The 17,755-nt window shown below is 42.3% G+C and overlaps 1 protein-coding gene across 4 annotated transcripts in view; it reads right to left on the reverse strand.

The window, feature by feature from the left end:
- Positions 1-429: 429 nt before the first annotated feature.
- The window catches only part of ENTPD4 (ectonucleoside triphosphate diphosphohydrolase 4), a 48,274-nt gene continuing 30,948 nt past the window's right edge, over positions 430-17,755 (reverse strand). The window contains exons 7-14 of one of the 4 annotated variants that reach the window (XM_090290151.1): positions 14,461-14,520; positions 14,013-14,143; positions 13,841-13,861; positions 12,246-12,412; positions 10,494-10,818; positions 6,873-6,958; positions 5,845-6,006; positions 430-4,747 (exon numbers count right to left, since the gene is read on the reverse strand). In XM_090290151.1, the coding sequence (XP_090146277.1) occupies positions 4,519-4,747; positions 5,845-6,006; positions 6,873-6,958; positions 10,494-10,818; positions 12,246-12,412; positions 13,841-13,861; positions 14,013-14,143; positions 14,461-14,520 (1,181 nt within the window). In that variant the 3' untranslated portion in view covers positions 430-4,518. Of the gene's footprint in view, positions 4,748-5,844; positions 6,007-6,872; positions 6,959-10,493; positions 10,819-12,245; positions 12,413-13,840; positions 13,862-13,988; positions 14,144-14,460; positions 14,521-17,755 lie in introns of all 4 variants that reach the window. The other 3 variants (XM_090290149.1, XM_090290152.1, XM_090290150.1) reach the window with 3 other exon arrangements.

The raw sequence follows: 17,755 nt of genomic DNA on the forward strand, positions 1-17,755 counted from the left end.
ATCTGTTTTCAGTCCCACCTCCCTCCGCCAGGAAAACCTCTATTTACATATTCCCAAACAGCTGAGAAACTCTAGCTTCTGAGAGTTATCAGTAACATTAATAACAAGATTCATATTTCTCTGGAAATAAGCCAATGGCTTTAAGCTTAGGTTGAAATGAAAAATGGTATAATAGAAAGTCAGCATTTGTCTTTACTGTTTATAAGAGAAATGCATAAAGTTGGTTCTTCTTCTTCTTTGTCTTTACATATAGTAATAGGTATGCCTTTATTGTGGTGACTGGCTTAATGTCACACCCCTTGGTAAGTATTTCTCCTTGTGGAACACCTGGCTTCTGGGCTGCAGGATGAACAGACTCCCCCCCCCCCCCCCCCAACACACACAGTGCTGCGTCACCACATGCACATCAGATACAGCAAATGCACAGAGTGTGATCAGACTCAATTTATTTTACTGAATTTAGAATCAAGTTCAACTAAGAACTGTAGTTTGTAGCACAATTCAAACATCAGAGAAAAATCTACTGAAATCACAGGAAAGCAAGCTCACACAAGCCTGGGGGCCACTGATGAACTTTTATTTTGATTCTCAACACCCACTGATATGCCAGGGTAACAACATGAGGTTCCACAAGTGGAAGGAGAAAAGATGCCACAACCCCTCAGAGATAATTAATTCTTCCCTCGAATGGAAACCATCATTGAAATAAAACACACTTAGGCTCCCTTAGTTTTTTTAATTCCTACCTGTAAAACATAATCTTATGAACAGAACAAAGAGTTCTCTTGGTTGGTCACATCATTTATTATTGAAAGGGAAAATTCAGTATCATAAAAAAGACTCTTAAATAATTTACCTGTAGGTAGTTTTGCTGCATTGCACATAATCACGCAAAATCCTAAAGCTGATATTTTTAGAAGCTGGAAAAACATACTTGACTTTTTGTGTTTCTTGCTCAGTGATACACGTGCTTCTTTTAAGGAAAACTATTCTATGTAGGCCTGAGTTTAAAATTTAAATATCTGTTAATCGAGAGCATGCCAGCCCAAGTGCACAGGTGTGGACAATGGGTTGTGAACAAGGACCTTCTTCACCCTCCAGGGTGGCCAGGCAGAGCCACATCTGCCTCTTCAGCCACCCCAGGTTGAGGGTGCTGCCTAAAGCCAGCATAGGGTGAAAATGTGCAAAATGTTTGTACGCTATCGTGATTTCCCTAACTGGACTATAAAAGCCCAGACACATCCTCTGGAGGTCAGAACAGGGGCGCCTGCAATGGGGGAGCAGAGGCGCAGGCTGCAGTGCGCTTCTGCTGAGATCCAGTGCAGGTGTTCTCCTTTGACACGGCTTTCAGCAAGTCCCGTGGCTTTGCTTTCTAAGTCTTTAGTTTGTAGCCCTCTTGGCCAGCCCTTAGCTGATATGAATTCTTCTCCTGAATGAAGCCCCTGCCTGGCTTGCCTCTCACATCAGCCCACCCTGGCAGCACCGAGTGAAGCACCTGGCTTCCTCTCTCCTGAGGTGTAAGGTGAAGAAAGGCGACCGAGGTCTCCCAACTGCACATCTTTCAACACAACACAGTGAGCCCTCCTGAATAGCATTTTATACATAGTGGAGGGTAGGAGGGGTTAAGGTTTCTTTCCCTGGTTTATTAGAAAAATCATCTTGAAAATAATGTAGAATAGTTAAGTGAAATTCTGGTACATAAACAAGTATTTTAAAATTGACGTTCACCTCTTTTGTCCATCTGCTTTGTGTCGGTGAACGGTAACTCCCTCCCAGAATTCAGAGGATGCTACTGTATGTCCCTTCTTGTGACTGTTCGCACAGGCATCAGCAAATGTCTTCTGTGAAGGGACATTCACTATTTTAGGCTCTACATGTCACACAGTCTGTTGCAAATTCTTCCCTCTTTTGTCTCTAATTATCCTTTAAAAATGGAAACACCATTCTCAGATCAAGGGTCTCCTAGATCTTCCCTGTGAGCAACAATCTGTCAGACTCCTTGCTACAGGGAGTCCTCGGCGGGGGAACCGGAGCACTAAACTGGGTGGGGAGGAAGGCTGTTTGGGCCTTGAGAGCCTGATCTGGGGATGTTCCCTGCAGAGAGGGCAGATCCTTGCAGAGGATCCTTAGGCCTGGTGTAAAGCAGAACTCTGATTTGTCTCCTGAACAGCACAGAGCTGGACCCAGCTGGCCTCCTTTATTCAAAAGGTAGCTGTTTATGGTAGGAAGTCTTAACAACAGCCTGTTTAAACCTGTGCTGGCTTATCCCTGCCTTGATGTTAAAGGCAAAATCATATACTCTAGGCATTTAAATTTTTTCATTCTACACTTCAGGGCCTTACTATTCCAAATGGTTAGTGGGAGAAAAGCTAAAGTGCAAGCCTGCTTCTTCTTCACCACTAAGAATTCGAGAAGCACGCCACCTCATCCTATGTCTGGGTACGTGTGACACAGCTTGTTTGTGGCTGGGTCTTGATAAGAACAGTGTTTACCAGGGACCAAGATTTTAATATCTGGAGAGCAGCATTTAAGAAGCTGGCTCTTTCACGGGGACATTTATCTCCATCCTCTCTGAAAAAGACTTTCCAGATTAGTTGCTGTAACAACACACAGCTCCTCCAACCTTCCAGATATGTGAGAGGAAAATAGTCTACCGATACTTTCTTCATTGCTAGAATACTCACACTGAAGAGAATGAGAGAACTTGCATTTCTTTCATAAATTTGTAATCTTTTAGCCCTGACCAGTGTGGCTCAGTGGGCTGGGAGTCATCCTGCAAACTGAAAGGGTGCTGGTTCAATTCCCAGTCAGGACACATGCCTGAGTTGCGGGTTCTGTTCTGGGATGGGGTTGGTGTGAGAGGTAACGAACCAATCAATATTTCTCCCTCACATTGATGTTTCTCTCCCTCTCCTTCTCCCTCTCTTCCACTCTCTCTAAAAATAAATAAAATCTTTAAAAAAAATTTTTAATCTTTTAAATCATCAAAATACAGTATGCCATGGTTTTAAGCAATTAATAAACAAGATAAAAACCCCACTTTTCCTCCCTTGGTTAAATAAGTGCTTTAGAATAGGAATTCTTTCTCTAATCAATAATTTTCTTAAAAAGAAACTGATGGTTCTCAAAATATACATCTGCTACTAACTAGATGAATTTAACTCTGCTGGAGTTAAATAGCACACGTGTGTGGTATGTGCACATACCACGCACATGCACGTGCACAAAAAAGAACTTAAGAAAAAACCCACAAGAATTCCCAGTGGTTCCAAACTAAATGAAGAGGTGAAAAGCAAATGATATCACATATACCAATCCAGATGTCTTTTTTTAAGTTTTTGTTTAAAATATCAACTTTGTTTTCTTCAAAATGTAGTTTTCGTTTTGTTATTAAACTCAGACCCTTCTCTCGGTGTGGATCACGGGGACGTTGCCCACAGGCCTCAGCCACAGCCATGATCAAGAGGACTTACAGGGCTGAGTTTGGGCTCTTCAGAATAACACTGCTGAGGCAATTTTTAATTGGGGGGCGGGAGCAGGGACAGGGATACCAACCTTAACTTGGAAGAAACTGGAGCACAGTTAAACAAGCAAAGATGCACTATTAAGAAACATGGAGGTGCCTGTCAGCTGGCACCAGCTCAAGTTCTAATCACATCAAAACTAGGGAAGCGTTACCAATTTTCCAGCCCATTCAGGAACATAGTGTTCTAAGGCCACTGAAAGATAACACACAGAAAGTAATTACCTGTGGTCAGGATAAGATAATGGTAATGGAGGTTTGTCCAAATAAAAGAAAATGCAAGAGTAAACCCTGATGTGTTTCTAAGGGAAAGAGCACTGCTCTCCTGTTCTCTTCCACTAGCATTTTCACACACACAGTGCTCTAGTCATCACTTCACATTTTTCAGGCCTCTTCACTATCAATTTAAAAAATAGTTACCTCTTGGTAACTAGTTTTCTCTGTTTTGGATATTATGTTTCTCTGTTTTGGATATAAAAGGTTTTGATTTTTTTAAACCTGCAAAGAAAACATAGTGACAGACCTAAACAATAAATAAAAACTAAGTATTATCCTCTTTAGTTTTCGAGATAGAGAAAACAAGCATTTTAATTTCAGCCAGTAGGTTTTTTGGTTCTTTAAAAGGATCACGCTTCAGTCCTAGCTCCACTGATGGAAAACACCTTTGCCATTTCCCACCAATATCAAAGTGCATCTGTTTAAAATTAAAGAAAAACCAAAAATCTTTGTAATTTTTGGCGAATATCCTATGCAGCGAAAATGAAGTGATTTTTCCTTTTCCCTATTCCTCAGTTTAAAGCTGTGTACAAAACAGGGCTAAATGCAATTCTCCCAAGACAGCACAGTTTACAAACAATGGAATTTGTTTTTGTTTCAAGGAACAAAAAAAGGGAAAGGAAAAATAAAACCAAACAAAAATAAAGAGAAGAAACCCTGAGGCAAAAATGGCTTTTCCTTTAGACGGTCTTCCTGGGCTCTCTCCCTCCCGTCTGTGTTCACAAGGTGCCTGCAATCTTCTGGCCCGGAAGGCCCTCCTCCAGCCAGAGGGCGGTGGCCGCACCGCTGCGGAGTGTCCGCCTGTGGATGCGCCGGAGCCGCAGCAGGTAGAGGAGGATGGCGAGCAGGACCACCAGGAAGCAGCCGAAGAACAGGTAGTGATTGTAGACAAAGGAGAAGCCCCGCCAGTGGGCATGACTGACCCGGAAGGCCTCCTGCTGGATATCTCTGCCCAAGGGAACAAAACAAACAAGCCAGGTGAGAGGCAACAGAACTAACTGGGCAAGGACTGTGACACAATAGTGCACAGGACATGGGGCAGGACGGAGTTCTGCAGACAAAAACTAACCCTGTCTCAGACTCAGTTTCCTTACCTCTACAGAGGGCAGCTGCAGGTATTAACAAGGTAACATGTGAAAGTATATTCATAGGTCATCATAATTTGGTTATAACAAAAAGAGAAATTCAGAACTTTGAGGGTTTTGCTGAGTACTCAGAAGCCAATGTGAAACAAACCGCGTGTCTGAGCAATAATACCCACTACTCACAACTTTCCCAGTGAACCCAGCTGCATGTATTGCTTGAAGATGTTCAATTACATGGAAGGGAAAAATCTGAAAAAGCTAAGATCTCACTTATCAGTGAACCAGGGTTCCTCTGTGGGGGTCAACTGACAGCCGGGTCTGTGACCCTGAGTGGGCAAAATGCACATCTTCTTTTGACCAGTCTCTGACTGTAACGCAGTCTCTCCATTGAACATGAACGCAGGCAGCAAACGGCTGTCTTATCAGCAGGGTTTGTGACTTTGTTCCTAGTGACACTCCTTGGCCTTTTCTATCACACTGTGGTGCTTTGCAGATGTCTTAAAATATCGACACACACCACCACACTGAAATTACAGGAGGCACTCTTTCTGCTGCCAGTCCTTGTTATTTCATGTGTTAATAAAGAACATAGATTACTACACCACAAACTGGTTTTCTGTAATATGCTGATACATGTATTTCAATACAATGGTTTCCTCTGTAACCTACATATTAGCATTGACAACAGTATTTTGAGAAGGGCTCCCAGGCCACAAAGGTGAAGCACCCAGGAGCTGACCCTCTGTGCAGGGGCTGGGGAACTGACCCTAGAGAACAATCAAACCCTGGGCTGCAGGGGCTGGGATGGGGAGGGGGTGGGGGGAGAGCACAGTCCACTGTCACAGACACTGCAGTTTTGCCTGCGGCATGGACACCCACAAACCACAGCTGCTGTGAGGCATCACAACTGAAGAAAAACATCTTGTGCTTGATTCCTGTTACCCCACTTCTCATCCATACCTTAAGGGTAAGAAGCGGGTCCGGTAAAGAATTGCTCCCAGGGTCCATTGCACCTCCTTGTCATAAACTTGCAAGGCTGTCTTTAAATGCTTATAGGTGACGGGGAACGAAAAGCCCCCGTGAAACACCTCGAACATCCAGGCTGATTTGAAGCACTGATACCTGCAGACACCAAGCACAGCAGAGGTGGGACAGATTCACTTGTCAACATAAATCACAGAGACAGTCCCACTCTGCGACCAGTGTGGGCGTACAGGCTTCCTGAGGCCGGTGCTCTGAGCAGCCAAACCAATTGCTGCACCTCAAGATGATTTACTTGGTCTTTGTCCTTTGTCCTATAACACGGAACAGTTTACCTGTCAAAGTCAATCAGCTCCTGACACTTGGTCTCAATGTAATTTAATACAATGCCATGACAGATTTTCCCTCTGGCATTCCATCTTTTATTTATTCAATAAATACTGAGCAAGTTCCAACTTCTAGGGACCTAAGTTTCTTTATTATAAAATGAGAAAAGAGGAGGGTCCTTTTCAGCTCTGTTATTCTATGATTCTAAATATTTATCAGAGGCTTACTTTTGGCAAAGCACTGAGCTAAGCAAGTAATGATATAATAACAAATAATAAAAGTCAATGCACTTAAAGAACTTATAATGAGAGGATTTTGGAAAAGCAACAAATAACTATAAACGAAGCAGAAAAGATAAACACCACCGGGGACAGGAGGGCTCTGGAGACAGAGTGGCTGAAAAGGCAGAAGAAGAGAGCTCTCAGCCCTACTCGGACGTCTGGGAAGCGCTTCAACAGCAAAGCATGACTAGGCGAGCTCCAAGGGGAAGAACAGCAAAGCTGAGCAAAAATGTGTTTGGAGCAATATATGTTTGGGCACAAGTACTTGCCATCGTGTTTGGAAGGAGGCCAGGACAGAAGAGGAGGAACAGTGACTGACGATGATGAACAGGCAGCTGGGGCCCATACTGAATGCACGGTTTCCTGAAAACGCCCTGGGCCTGGCTGTCCATGACTTACTTGAGCCGGTGGAGGTCAGCGTGAGACGCATACAGTCCTCGGTCAAAGCGCTCCCGTAATATTGACCACTTTGTGGCACAATAATCCTGAAAAAAATTTTACCCAAAATAAATCACTAGTAAGGTTTATTAAAATATTAGTGTTTTATTAAAGAAAAGGCTTTACCAAATTCATATTCATAACAAACGTATCCTTCAATTAGGACAGAAGTGTAATACATGTGTGTAGCAAGAAGACAAGACATACAATCACTCAGCGAATACTATTGATCAGCAGCAAAGATTGCTGTTCTTTTTTTTAAGATTTTATTTTTAGAGAGAGGGGAAAGGAGAAAGAGAAGAGAAACATCAATGTGAGAGGGAAACATGGATTGGTTGCTTCTTGTATGTGCCCCAACAGGGGACTGACCCCACAACCTAGGCACGTGCCCCCAACTGGGAATTCAACCAGCGACCTTTTGCCTGGCAGAATGACACCCAAACCACTGACCCACACCGGTCAGGGCAAGAATGCTGTTCTTGTCTTAAAATTCTGCCGAAGTTACTGTTTAAGAGAATTTCACTGCCCCCCATGACTGCATATGACAGGCACAGACATTTGGAAAAGTGAACTGGCACTTAACTCGTTCAGACTGAGTAGCGCGGTGTGTGGTTACACAGTGTGAGGCTCCGGGACACAGAGGTGATTACAAAACATTCTGTCTGCCTTCTGGCCAAGACGGAGGCTTAGAATGACACGCTTGGTCTCCCTCTACAACTAGAAAGGAATACTACTACCTCAAAACAAAAGATAACAAGAAATTCCAGAAAATAAAACTACATGGAAGCCCAACGTACGAAGTTATAAACCAGCAGTGCTCGTGGGACAGATAGGAGGGGCGAGAAATCGGGCGGTGCTGTTTGCGGTACCACCAGGGACAGCGGCAGGGGGAGCAATCCCACCAGCTTGTGACCCCAACTCTGGGAAAGGCAGCCCCCCCATTGCCTCGGACAGTGAGGCCCAGAGGGCGGGAGGATGGATCCTGGTCTCCCAGCGGAGAATAATGGCAGGAATCCATCTTGGACCCCCGCCCCCACACAAAGCACCACAGCGTGGGGAAAAAGGTTGCAGATCCCCGCCAGTAGCCGGGCTGCGACGAGTACATGGGCTCCGCCCCCTATAGCCTGCCCAAGAAGCAAAGCAAAACACAAATCTGTCAAAATGAGGCAGACAACTATAGAAATTCCAGTGACGCAGCTCACAAGGCAGCAGATGAAGAATCTGACAAATAAGAAACCTTTCAGAGGCTCAATTCAGAGCTATAGTGATAAGGTGGCTTATAGAATTAACAGAAGATTTGGAACAAGACGAGAAAGGATTGAAAGCCACTCATACTGAAAAGAACAAAAACACATACGAGACAAGTAGTGAGGAAATAAAATCTAGAGATCAAATCAACAAACGGGAACGTAGGGAAGGAACAAACAATCAACCAGTGCAAAAAGAGGAAACAGAAAGCAAGGAAAGTGATGAGAGGATCAGAAACCTCTGGGACAGCTATAAGAGATCTAACATACGGATTATAGGATTGCCAGAGGGCAAAGAAGAACAACTAGAAATTGAAAAACTATGTGAAAAAATAATGAAGCAGAGCTTCCCTAACTTGGGGAAGGAAACAGACTTACAGGTCCAGGAAGCACAGAGAGTTCCAAAACAACTGGACCCAGGGAGAACCACTCCAAGACACATTATAATCAAATTGTCAAAAATTAAAGATAAAGAGAGAATCTTAAAAGCAGCAAGAGAGAAGAAAAGAATCATGTACAAAGGGGTCCCAATTAGACTATCAGATGACTTCTCAAGGAAGACCCTGCAGGCAAGAAGGGACTGGCAAGAAATATTCAAAGTAATGAAAAGCAAAATCCTACAACCACAATTACTCTATCCAGCGAAATTGTCATTCAGAATAGAAGAGCAGAGAAAGTACTTTCAGGACAAAATAAAACTGAAAGGATTCATCAGATCCAAACCACTGTTATAGGAGATGTTAAAGGGACTTGTTTAGCAGAAAGAGGATCAAAACTATGAACATTAAAATGAAAACTGTATCACAACAACCAACAACAGAAGCTAGGGAATCAAAACAAAGGCAAACTAAATAGGCAACGAGAGTGGAAAAAGAATTATAGGTATGGGAAATGTACTGGGGGGAGGTCCACAGTGAAGGGGAGAGGGGAGAGGGCGGGAGATGGTACAGGAATAAAGAAGCATAGTAGGAGGGAGTGGAGTAGACAGGAAGAGGTTGAGAAGAATTATATGCACAACCGATGGACATGGACTAAAAGGGGAGGACAACTGGAGGGAGGGGGGCCACCGGGTGGAGGGGAGCAGAAGGAAGGGAAATTGGGACAACTATAACAGTATAATCAATAAAACATATTAAAAAAAAAAAAAGACATTCTGTCTTTGAGAGAAGACAAAGAGGTGTCAAAACACTTAAAACAACCCCTCAGTATGGCTACTATTCTAACCTCCATTTAAAGGATGAAGAAACTGAGGCTCAGAGAAGTTGAGAAACTTCCAACAGGGAACAGGGAACAGCACACAGCCTGATGCAAGAGGGAAAGCACTTCTGGCATAGGGAACACCAGGAACGAAGACCAGGTGGGAAGGAGCACAGGTCTGAGGGAAACAGCTGCCTGATACAATTACAGCAGGACATGACACTCGGGGGCAGGGATCTGAAATGTATCCTGGAAGGGGAAGGAAGCCTCTTGAGATTTCAAACAGGAGGGCAGGTGACTGCACCTGTGTTTTGACAGAACAGCCTGGGAGTAGCTGGAAGATGAATAGTGGAGGAAGACCAGATGCAAGAACTCCCTCTGAGAGGCTCCTGCAGCAGTGCAGGTGACTGACAGAGGCCTGGACTGGGATGACAACACTAGCACAGACAGCAGGAGGGTGTCTGAGAAATATCTATGACATAAACTAACGTGCTTGACTATATGGTGGTGTCCCATGAGGGATAACAAGTGACGGGGGAATGATATCATTAACTGAGAGCGAGACAGAATATAGCAGGGAGAAATGGTGGGTGTGTCTGGAGTTGGGATACCTAGTGGCACTGGGTGGGGTCAGGACCACAGCCTCTTCTTGAGAGACAGCAGCAAATCATGAGCATGAGTGAGACCACTCGAGAACCTGAAAGTCAGAAGGCCAAGAGTGGAAGTCTGGGATCACCAGCCTTCAGGTTTAAGGGGCATGAAAGGGGGAACCCTTAAAAGAGCCCAAGAAACCCAGAAAGGCAGGGATAACAAGAGACAGAAGTCCTGGAAGGCTGCAGTGAGTACTGTCAGATAATAATGCCATTATTACACAGCAGTACAAATCTGGGAGCCACTGATGCCCGGAGCAGTTCTCGGAGTGCAGGACAGAAGTCAGCTCACAGAGAAGTTTTAGCTCGTCCGTGACCCTTGCTCTCACCCGCCTGAGGGAACAGGATCACCAACGTGCGGCATGAGAGCCTCCCATGCCCCACCTCACCCTTCTCTTGACCTGGGCCTCCTGTGGTGCAGGGCAGAGAGAGCCTGCCACTGTCTACCCGTCTCTCAAAGTGCTGAGGACGGTCTCTTTGAAGGTTACCTTTGCAGCTTTAATAAATGCAGCAGCATTGTAGTCTCCTCCCATTCGCAACACATCCTCAGTGCAGTAGTAGAATTCAGAAAAGCCATAGAATTCGCTGTTCTGGAAGTGAATCGGCGGCTGGTAGACACCATTGAGGGAAGTCTGCGTCTCGTTTGTTTTGTTCATGAAAGGCTGGAGAGTTTGTCGACACAGGTCAAAGTCTCCCGTTCCCCGCAGGTACACGGTCTGTCCATTTTGCTGGATTTCATCTTTAATGTCTAGGGGTAAGCAGGGATCCAGGTATGGAGTATCAGGAGCTAGACCAGTCTGCTTCCCCAGGAGCCTATGGGACAAAGAGAAACTTTATCATGAGACAGACAGAAAGCTGTGTTCTGAGTCAATGCCTCTCGAAATGTGTTCTGTGGACCATAAGCGCTGCCCAGTGTTGTGGAAACAGAGGGTTCCAGGGTCATTAAGTTAGGGAAGGACACGCTTGAGTCCCGCCTGGAGATTCGTGATACAAACTTTTCTACAGCAAACACATTAACAAAATCCAGGGAAGCAACTAACTGGTCAGGTGACCCCATGCTTTCCATTCTTGTACACAGCCTGGTGTCCCCACTGCTGAGTGCCTGTGGTCAGCCAGTCCCTCTCCGTCCTAGGTCACTGCTGCTGAGTGCTCACTAACTGCGTGGGTCCAGCCCCACTTTTGCCGCTAGTGTTTGTGAGTTTTATTATAAGCAGAAGAAATGTGACTGAAAAGAAGTGTAAATGTGTCCTGTGAAAACTAGGTTAGATGTCTTAGAAAAATATGATAAAGGCAAGTTGCCAGGAAACTGCTGACAAATTAGGTGTTATCAAGATTTAAAAAGAATTTAGAGCCTAAGTATCCATCAGAAGATGAGTAGATAAAACAACTATGGGACATTCACACAATGGAATACTACTAGGCTATAAAAAAAAGAAAATTTTACCCTTTGCAACACCATGGAGAACATTATGCTAAGTGAAATAAACCAGTCAGAGAAAGACAAATATCATATGATTTCATTCATATGTGGAATATAATGAACTGAACTAACAAGGAAAATGGGGACCGACTCAGATAGAGAACAAGACTGGCAGCTATTGGGGGTGGTGGAGGTCAGAAGTGGAGGGATTGAGCAAAAACAAAAAAGGACTCATGGATATGGACAACAGTGTGGTGACTGCTAGGGGGAGAGGGTATAAGGGGACTAAATGGTATTTTTATTTAAGTTAGTTGAAAAAGAAAAGAATTTAGAAAAATGAGTAAACACCTAGACGGATTTGATATCAAATTCTCCACAAAGGCCTGTAAGTCCTCGCTATTTTAAGAGCCAAGACAACACCAAGTTGAGTGGATGCAGTGAGTGTCAGAGAAATGATGTATGTGGCCTTAGAAACGCCTTGTCCAGAGCAAAAGACTGGCAAATAAACACATCAGTGAAAACAAGGTACATAGCTCAGGGCTCAGAACTACTGTAATGTCCTGAGGGTGAAACTTCCAATCCATTGGGGATATGTGCATCTGCGGAACAGTGAGCCTCTTCGGGAGACTGGTGGGGTGCAGGGCTGAAGGCAGGACCCCGCGGTCCTTCCACTTCCTCTACCATCTCCGCAGGCCGGGGAATAAAAAGATAACCGTGCTGGCAGGCTTCTGCTGATTAAGGTCTTCCTGCTTTGCCTGGGTGTATTTTTAGGACAGACCTGGATTTGAACTTGACTGCTGAGCACTGAAAGGTGCTTTACCTGTTCTTTTGAACCATGCTGGCAAATATCTTGTCTTCATATCTCTGCCGGGCAGCATTGCCACCAAACCCAAGGAACGTGGCCACATAGACTCGGTACACATGCTCAGTCTGATGAACATCACATCCGAGGTTAAACTCAGCCAGCAAGTTCTTAGCCACTTCTTCCTGATGACATAAGGATAATAAAATTTAATATTTTAAGCAATACAAAAGCAATTACCTTCTTCCAAAAGAAGAATCTAAAAAGATCCTCATCTAAATGGAGAAAACACTTCTGCTTCTGTATTTGCTTCTAGGTGCCCCTCTTAAGTCAATATGACAGTTCTGACTTGAGAAATTTCAGGTGCACTGCCCATCTGTGATATCGTTACAACTTTCTGAAAAAGGAAGCTGGCAATATGGTTCACATATGCTAACCTAGTAACCTATTTATGAAATCCTATACTTTGGAAATAATCCTAAACACTGAGAAGTCTCTATACACAAAGATGTCCTTTGTAATTCTGGGACAGAAGCAGCTGGATGTCATTTAAATATCTAACTCCTAGGAGGACTTAGTAATTCATGCTAATCAAGTTTATGCAGAAACATACTCATGCACTGTTAAATAAAGGACATGAAACTGCATAAACAGTAAGATTATAAAAACCACCCTTTTAAAAACTATAAGTAGGAAAAAAATAATTAAAAAAATACCCCATCAAAATGCTAACAATGATTTCTTCAGATGATGTATCCATGGGAAATTTTTAATCTGGATATTTCGGTAATTTTTCCAAGCTTGCTTTATATATATATTTACTTTATTTTGAAGGGCATAACATGACTTTTTACAGTGTGTAATAGTTTCTGGAGGCATGTCTGGATGGGAAGTAGGAAACAAAGATTGCAATACTTGAATTTACACAGCATTTTTCTAAAGAGTTTAATGTATCATTTATTGGGCGAACACTAGGTGCCTAACAATGCACTGTCTCACGAAAATTTTATAGGAACTCTGTAAGAGGCACTTGCAGTCCCATTTATAGAATTTATAGATGGAAACCAGCTGGAAGAAGTTAAGCGACCTGCTAAGGCCACACTACTAGGGAAGACAGGCTGATGGTACACCAGTCTTTTTTAACTGCCACGCTACACTGGGGGATGGTGCAGGAAACTGGGCTTGGTTATCAGTTTACAGCAGAATGGACAGAGTGGTAAAGACACGTGGCAGATCCGGAGCGCATCTGGAAACCTGCTGCTGCTCTCCACACAGCCCACAGCCGACTGGGGGACTACAATGACAGGGAGCACTGAGGGGATGGAAGAAAGCGAACTGGAAGTTCAGAAATGTGGAAGCCATACTTTCCAGAGAAGTCAAAAGCTATCTGAGTCACTTAAAAAAGAAAAAGCATTTTCCCCAACTTAAGAACTCTGATGCTATTCTATTTAAGTTTTACAATTCCTGTTGAGGAAAGAATTTAAGAGGAAAATGTAAACAACACTCAAACATGTGACTGACACGTATAACAAAGAAAAGCTCCATCTGAGTTCAGAAAACAAACCAGCTAAGTTCAACGAACACACAAACGGCTTAGGGGAGCTTTGCCTTGCCTTCCTCCTGTCTCCTTTCTCCTGGATGAGAAGGTGGTACCTCAGCAAGCACAGTAAAGGTGTTCAGACTCAGAAAACAAAACAGAAATGGATGGAGACATGTTAAATGAAACCAAATCAAAAAGAAGAAAACTTGTACAGATAATACCTGCTGTGAGGAGGCAAAGCTTACAGTTTTGGGGACTTCATATGCTATCTGGGTTGACACGCCTCCCATGTCGAGAATACCGGCAGTTCTTTTGCGGAGAAAGGCTTCACTGCTTTCACTGCCAGGAATGTTCACTTCCACAACTGCCTCATCATCTGCAAAGAACGAGGCGCATCCATGGGGACAGAACAAGTGCAGAGAACTGGGATCTTTGGAAGCATCACCTTGTTTTCACGGTGTATTTCAAGCATTTCTAGGCAAACCCTAGATCCTCTTCCCAACTACAATCAAGTTTTGAGATAGCAGCTTCTTCTCTCCCTCTATCCTACACACTTAGCCATGTCACAAAATCCTCCAGCCCCGACTCTTCCACTCAACCCACTCTATTCTCAGCTCCTTTTTTTATCCCTTAGAAAAACAGAAAAAGCCATGATTTGCAGTGAGATGCATTTGCTGGAAACATGATACTTACCATCTTCAATATGCTCAAATCGTCCAAGAACAAAATTAATGCCGATCCAAGCATACACACCTATAGATGTTGCACAAGGTAAAGATAAGAACAGAGGTTTAAAATACTTTGTGTAACTCTGATCAATGCTGTGTGTCCAGACATCTCATTTGTTTTATTCCCTGACAACCTGTGAAAACATCATCTGAAATAACACATTTTTACTGATATACTTTATCTTTTCCTAGTGGCTTTCCAAGAACTCAACTTTAAAATTATAGTTTTACATCATTTACATAGGGCTTGTTTTCCTTAGAAATTTATAGAGTTCTGACTTTTTTATGAAATTAAACATATCAATTGCAAGATTTCAGAAGCAAGTTAACTTGGAATCTTCCATTTCCTTTATCCCTCCCTTTCACTCATTTGCCAAATCTCTTTTTATGACGTCTCCTACATCCAGTCTTGACCCTTTCCATTGCTACCTTGAGTTAAGCTGTGCAAAGATCTAATCAGCCTCTGCTCTTCCACTCAACCCAGTCTGTTCTCTGCTATTGAACTAACTGGTCTACAGAATGAAGTCTAAACTTCACAGCTGGACAATTCAAGACCTGTCTACTTTTTGTAATCGAATAAATCTGACATGTAAATTCTGTAGGTATGGTGTACAAATTACTTTGATAATTTGTATATGACTGCCCTTACAGTGATATTTATATTACATATTTAATGTGTAATATTATTGTCTATATTCATTACAGTTGAACTTAAATCTGATGTTAAGTAGACCTGCATAGTTCAAACTCAAAATGTTCAAGGGTCAACTGTACTGTGCATTAGGTCTCTATGGCTTATTCACGACTCGTCCCAAATTTGTACCTTTAAACACCATCAATCTCACCCTTAACCCCCATCCTCTGGTAACCATCATTTTACTCTGGTTTTTACAGGTTTGACTTTTTCAGATTCCAAAAATTAATATTATACAGTACTTGTCTTTCTCTGAGTTATCTAGGTTAGTATAATGTGCGCAAGGTCCACCCATGTTGTTGCAAACGGCAGGACATCCTTCTTCTCATGGCAGAATAATATTCTACTGTGTGTATGCACCACATCTTTTTAATCCATTGATTGTTGATGGGCATTTGGGTTATTTCCATATCTTGGCTCTTGTGAATAATGCTGTGATGAACATAAGAGTGCATATATTGTGTCAAAGTCCTAGTTTCATTTCCTTTGGGAATGAAATACCTAGAAGTGGAATTGCTGGATGATATGGTAGACCCATTGTTAATTTTTTGAGGAGCCTTCCATAGTGACTAGACCAATTTACACTCCCACTAACAATTAAAAGGAAACACTTATATTATACAACACATCCTCACTAGCACCTGTTCTCTCATCTTCTTGATGACAGCCATTCTAACAGGTGTGAAGTAATAGCTCATTGTGGTTTAATTTGCATTTCCCTGATGACTAATGGTACCGAGCAGTCTTTTCAGGTGCCTGTTGGCCATTTTGATGTCTTCTTTGGAAAATGTCTGTTTCATTCTTCTAACCAGTTTTTAATTGCATTGTTTTCATTGTTGTTATTGTTGTTATTAAGTTGTATGTTTTTATTTATTTTTGATATTAACCCATTATCTGATATAGGTTGCAAAATTGTTCTTCCATTCTGTAGGTTCCTTTTCATTCTAATTGTTTCTTTTGTTGTAAAGAAGCTTTTGAGTTTGATGTAGTGCCATTTGTTGATTTCTGCTTTTCTTGTTTGCACTTTTGGTGTCATGCCCCAAAATCATTGTCTTGATGAATATTGAACTTCTTCCCTAAGTTTTTCCTTAGAAATCTTATGGTATCAGGCCATATGTTTAAGTCTTTGAATCCACTGAGTTAATTTTTGTGAGAGATATGAGATAGGGGTCCAATTTCATTTTTCTTCATGTTTCTCCGGTTTTCCCAGCGCCATTTTTTTTTTAATTTAAATTTTATTTTTAAAGAGGTGGGGAGGGAGGGGAGGAAGAGAGGGAGAGAAACATTGAGATGTGAAAGAAACATCTATTGGTTGCCTCTTGCACGCCTCCAACCGGGGACCTGGCCCACAACTCAGGCATGTGCCCTGACTGACCAGCAACCTTTAACTTTGCAGGACAACACTCAATCAATGAGCCACACCAGTCAGGGCACCAGCACCACTTGTTGAAGAGATTATCTCCTTTTTCCATTGGGTGTCCTTGGTTCCCTTATTAGCTAACTGTACAAGCAGGGATTTAATTCTGAGCTCTCTATTTTGTTTCCTTGGTTGATGTGTCTATTTTTGTGATGGTATCATACTGTTTTTATTACTATAGCTCTGTAGTATAGTCTGAAATACAGAAGTACGATACCTCCAGCTTTGTTTTTTCCCCTCAGGATTGCTCTGGCTATTCAGGTTTTGTTCCACACAAATTTAAGATCAGTTTCTTCTATTTCTGTGAAGAACGCCTTTGATATCTTGAAGGGGACTGTGTTGTACCTGTAGATGGCTTAGGGGAGTATGGACATCTTAACAATATTCTTCTGATTCGTGAACATGTGACATCTTTCCATTTGTTTGTCTTCAATTTCTTTCAGCAAAGATTCGTAGTTTTCATCATACAGATCTGTAACTTCCTTGGTTAAATTTATTCCTAAATTTTTTTGTTTTGATGCTATTATTTCTTTTTCAGATGCTTCATCATTACTGTAAAGGAATAACAACTGATTTCTGTATGTTGATTATGTATCCTGCCACTTTATGGAAATTGTTAATTCAATGATTAATCAATTTTTGGAATAACTGGGATTTTCTCTCTCTCTCTCTCTCTGTATATATCAACAGCAAATAGTGACAGCTGTACCTTTTCCTTTATAATTCAGATACCTTTTATTTGTCTTGCCTAATTGCTTTGGCTAGGTCTCCCAGTACTACATTGCATAAGAGAGAATACAGTAGGCATCCTTGTCTTGTTCCTGTTCTTAGAGGAAACACTTTCCATTTTTCTCTATTGAGGAGAATGCTAGCTGTGATATAGTATCAATGTATTTTGTCAAATGTTTTCTTCTGGATCTATTGAGATCATTATGTGACTTTTATCTCTCACTTTACTGATGTGATGTATTACATATTTATTGATTTGCATATGTTGAATCCTTGTTGTCTCAGGAACAAATCCCACTCGGTCATGGTGTATAATGCGCTTTTGATATTGATTTGCTAATATTTTGTTGAGAATTTTTGGATCTATATTCATCTAAAATATTGGTTCAGTTTTCTTTTCTTGTATCCTTATCTGGTTTT

Source organism: Furipterus horrens, unplaced genomic scaffold, assembly GCF_987537825.1.
Source record: "Furipterus horrens unplaced genomic scaffold, mFurHor1.1.pri manual_scaffold_10, whole genome shotgun sequence".
In the NCBI taxonomy this organism is placed as follows: Eukaryota; Metazoa; Chordata; class Mammalia; order Chiroptera; family Furipteridae; genus Furipterus; species Furipterus horrens.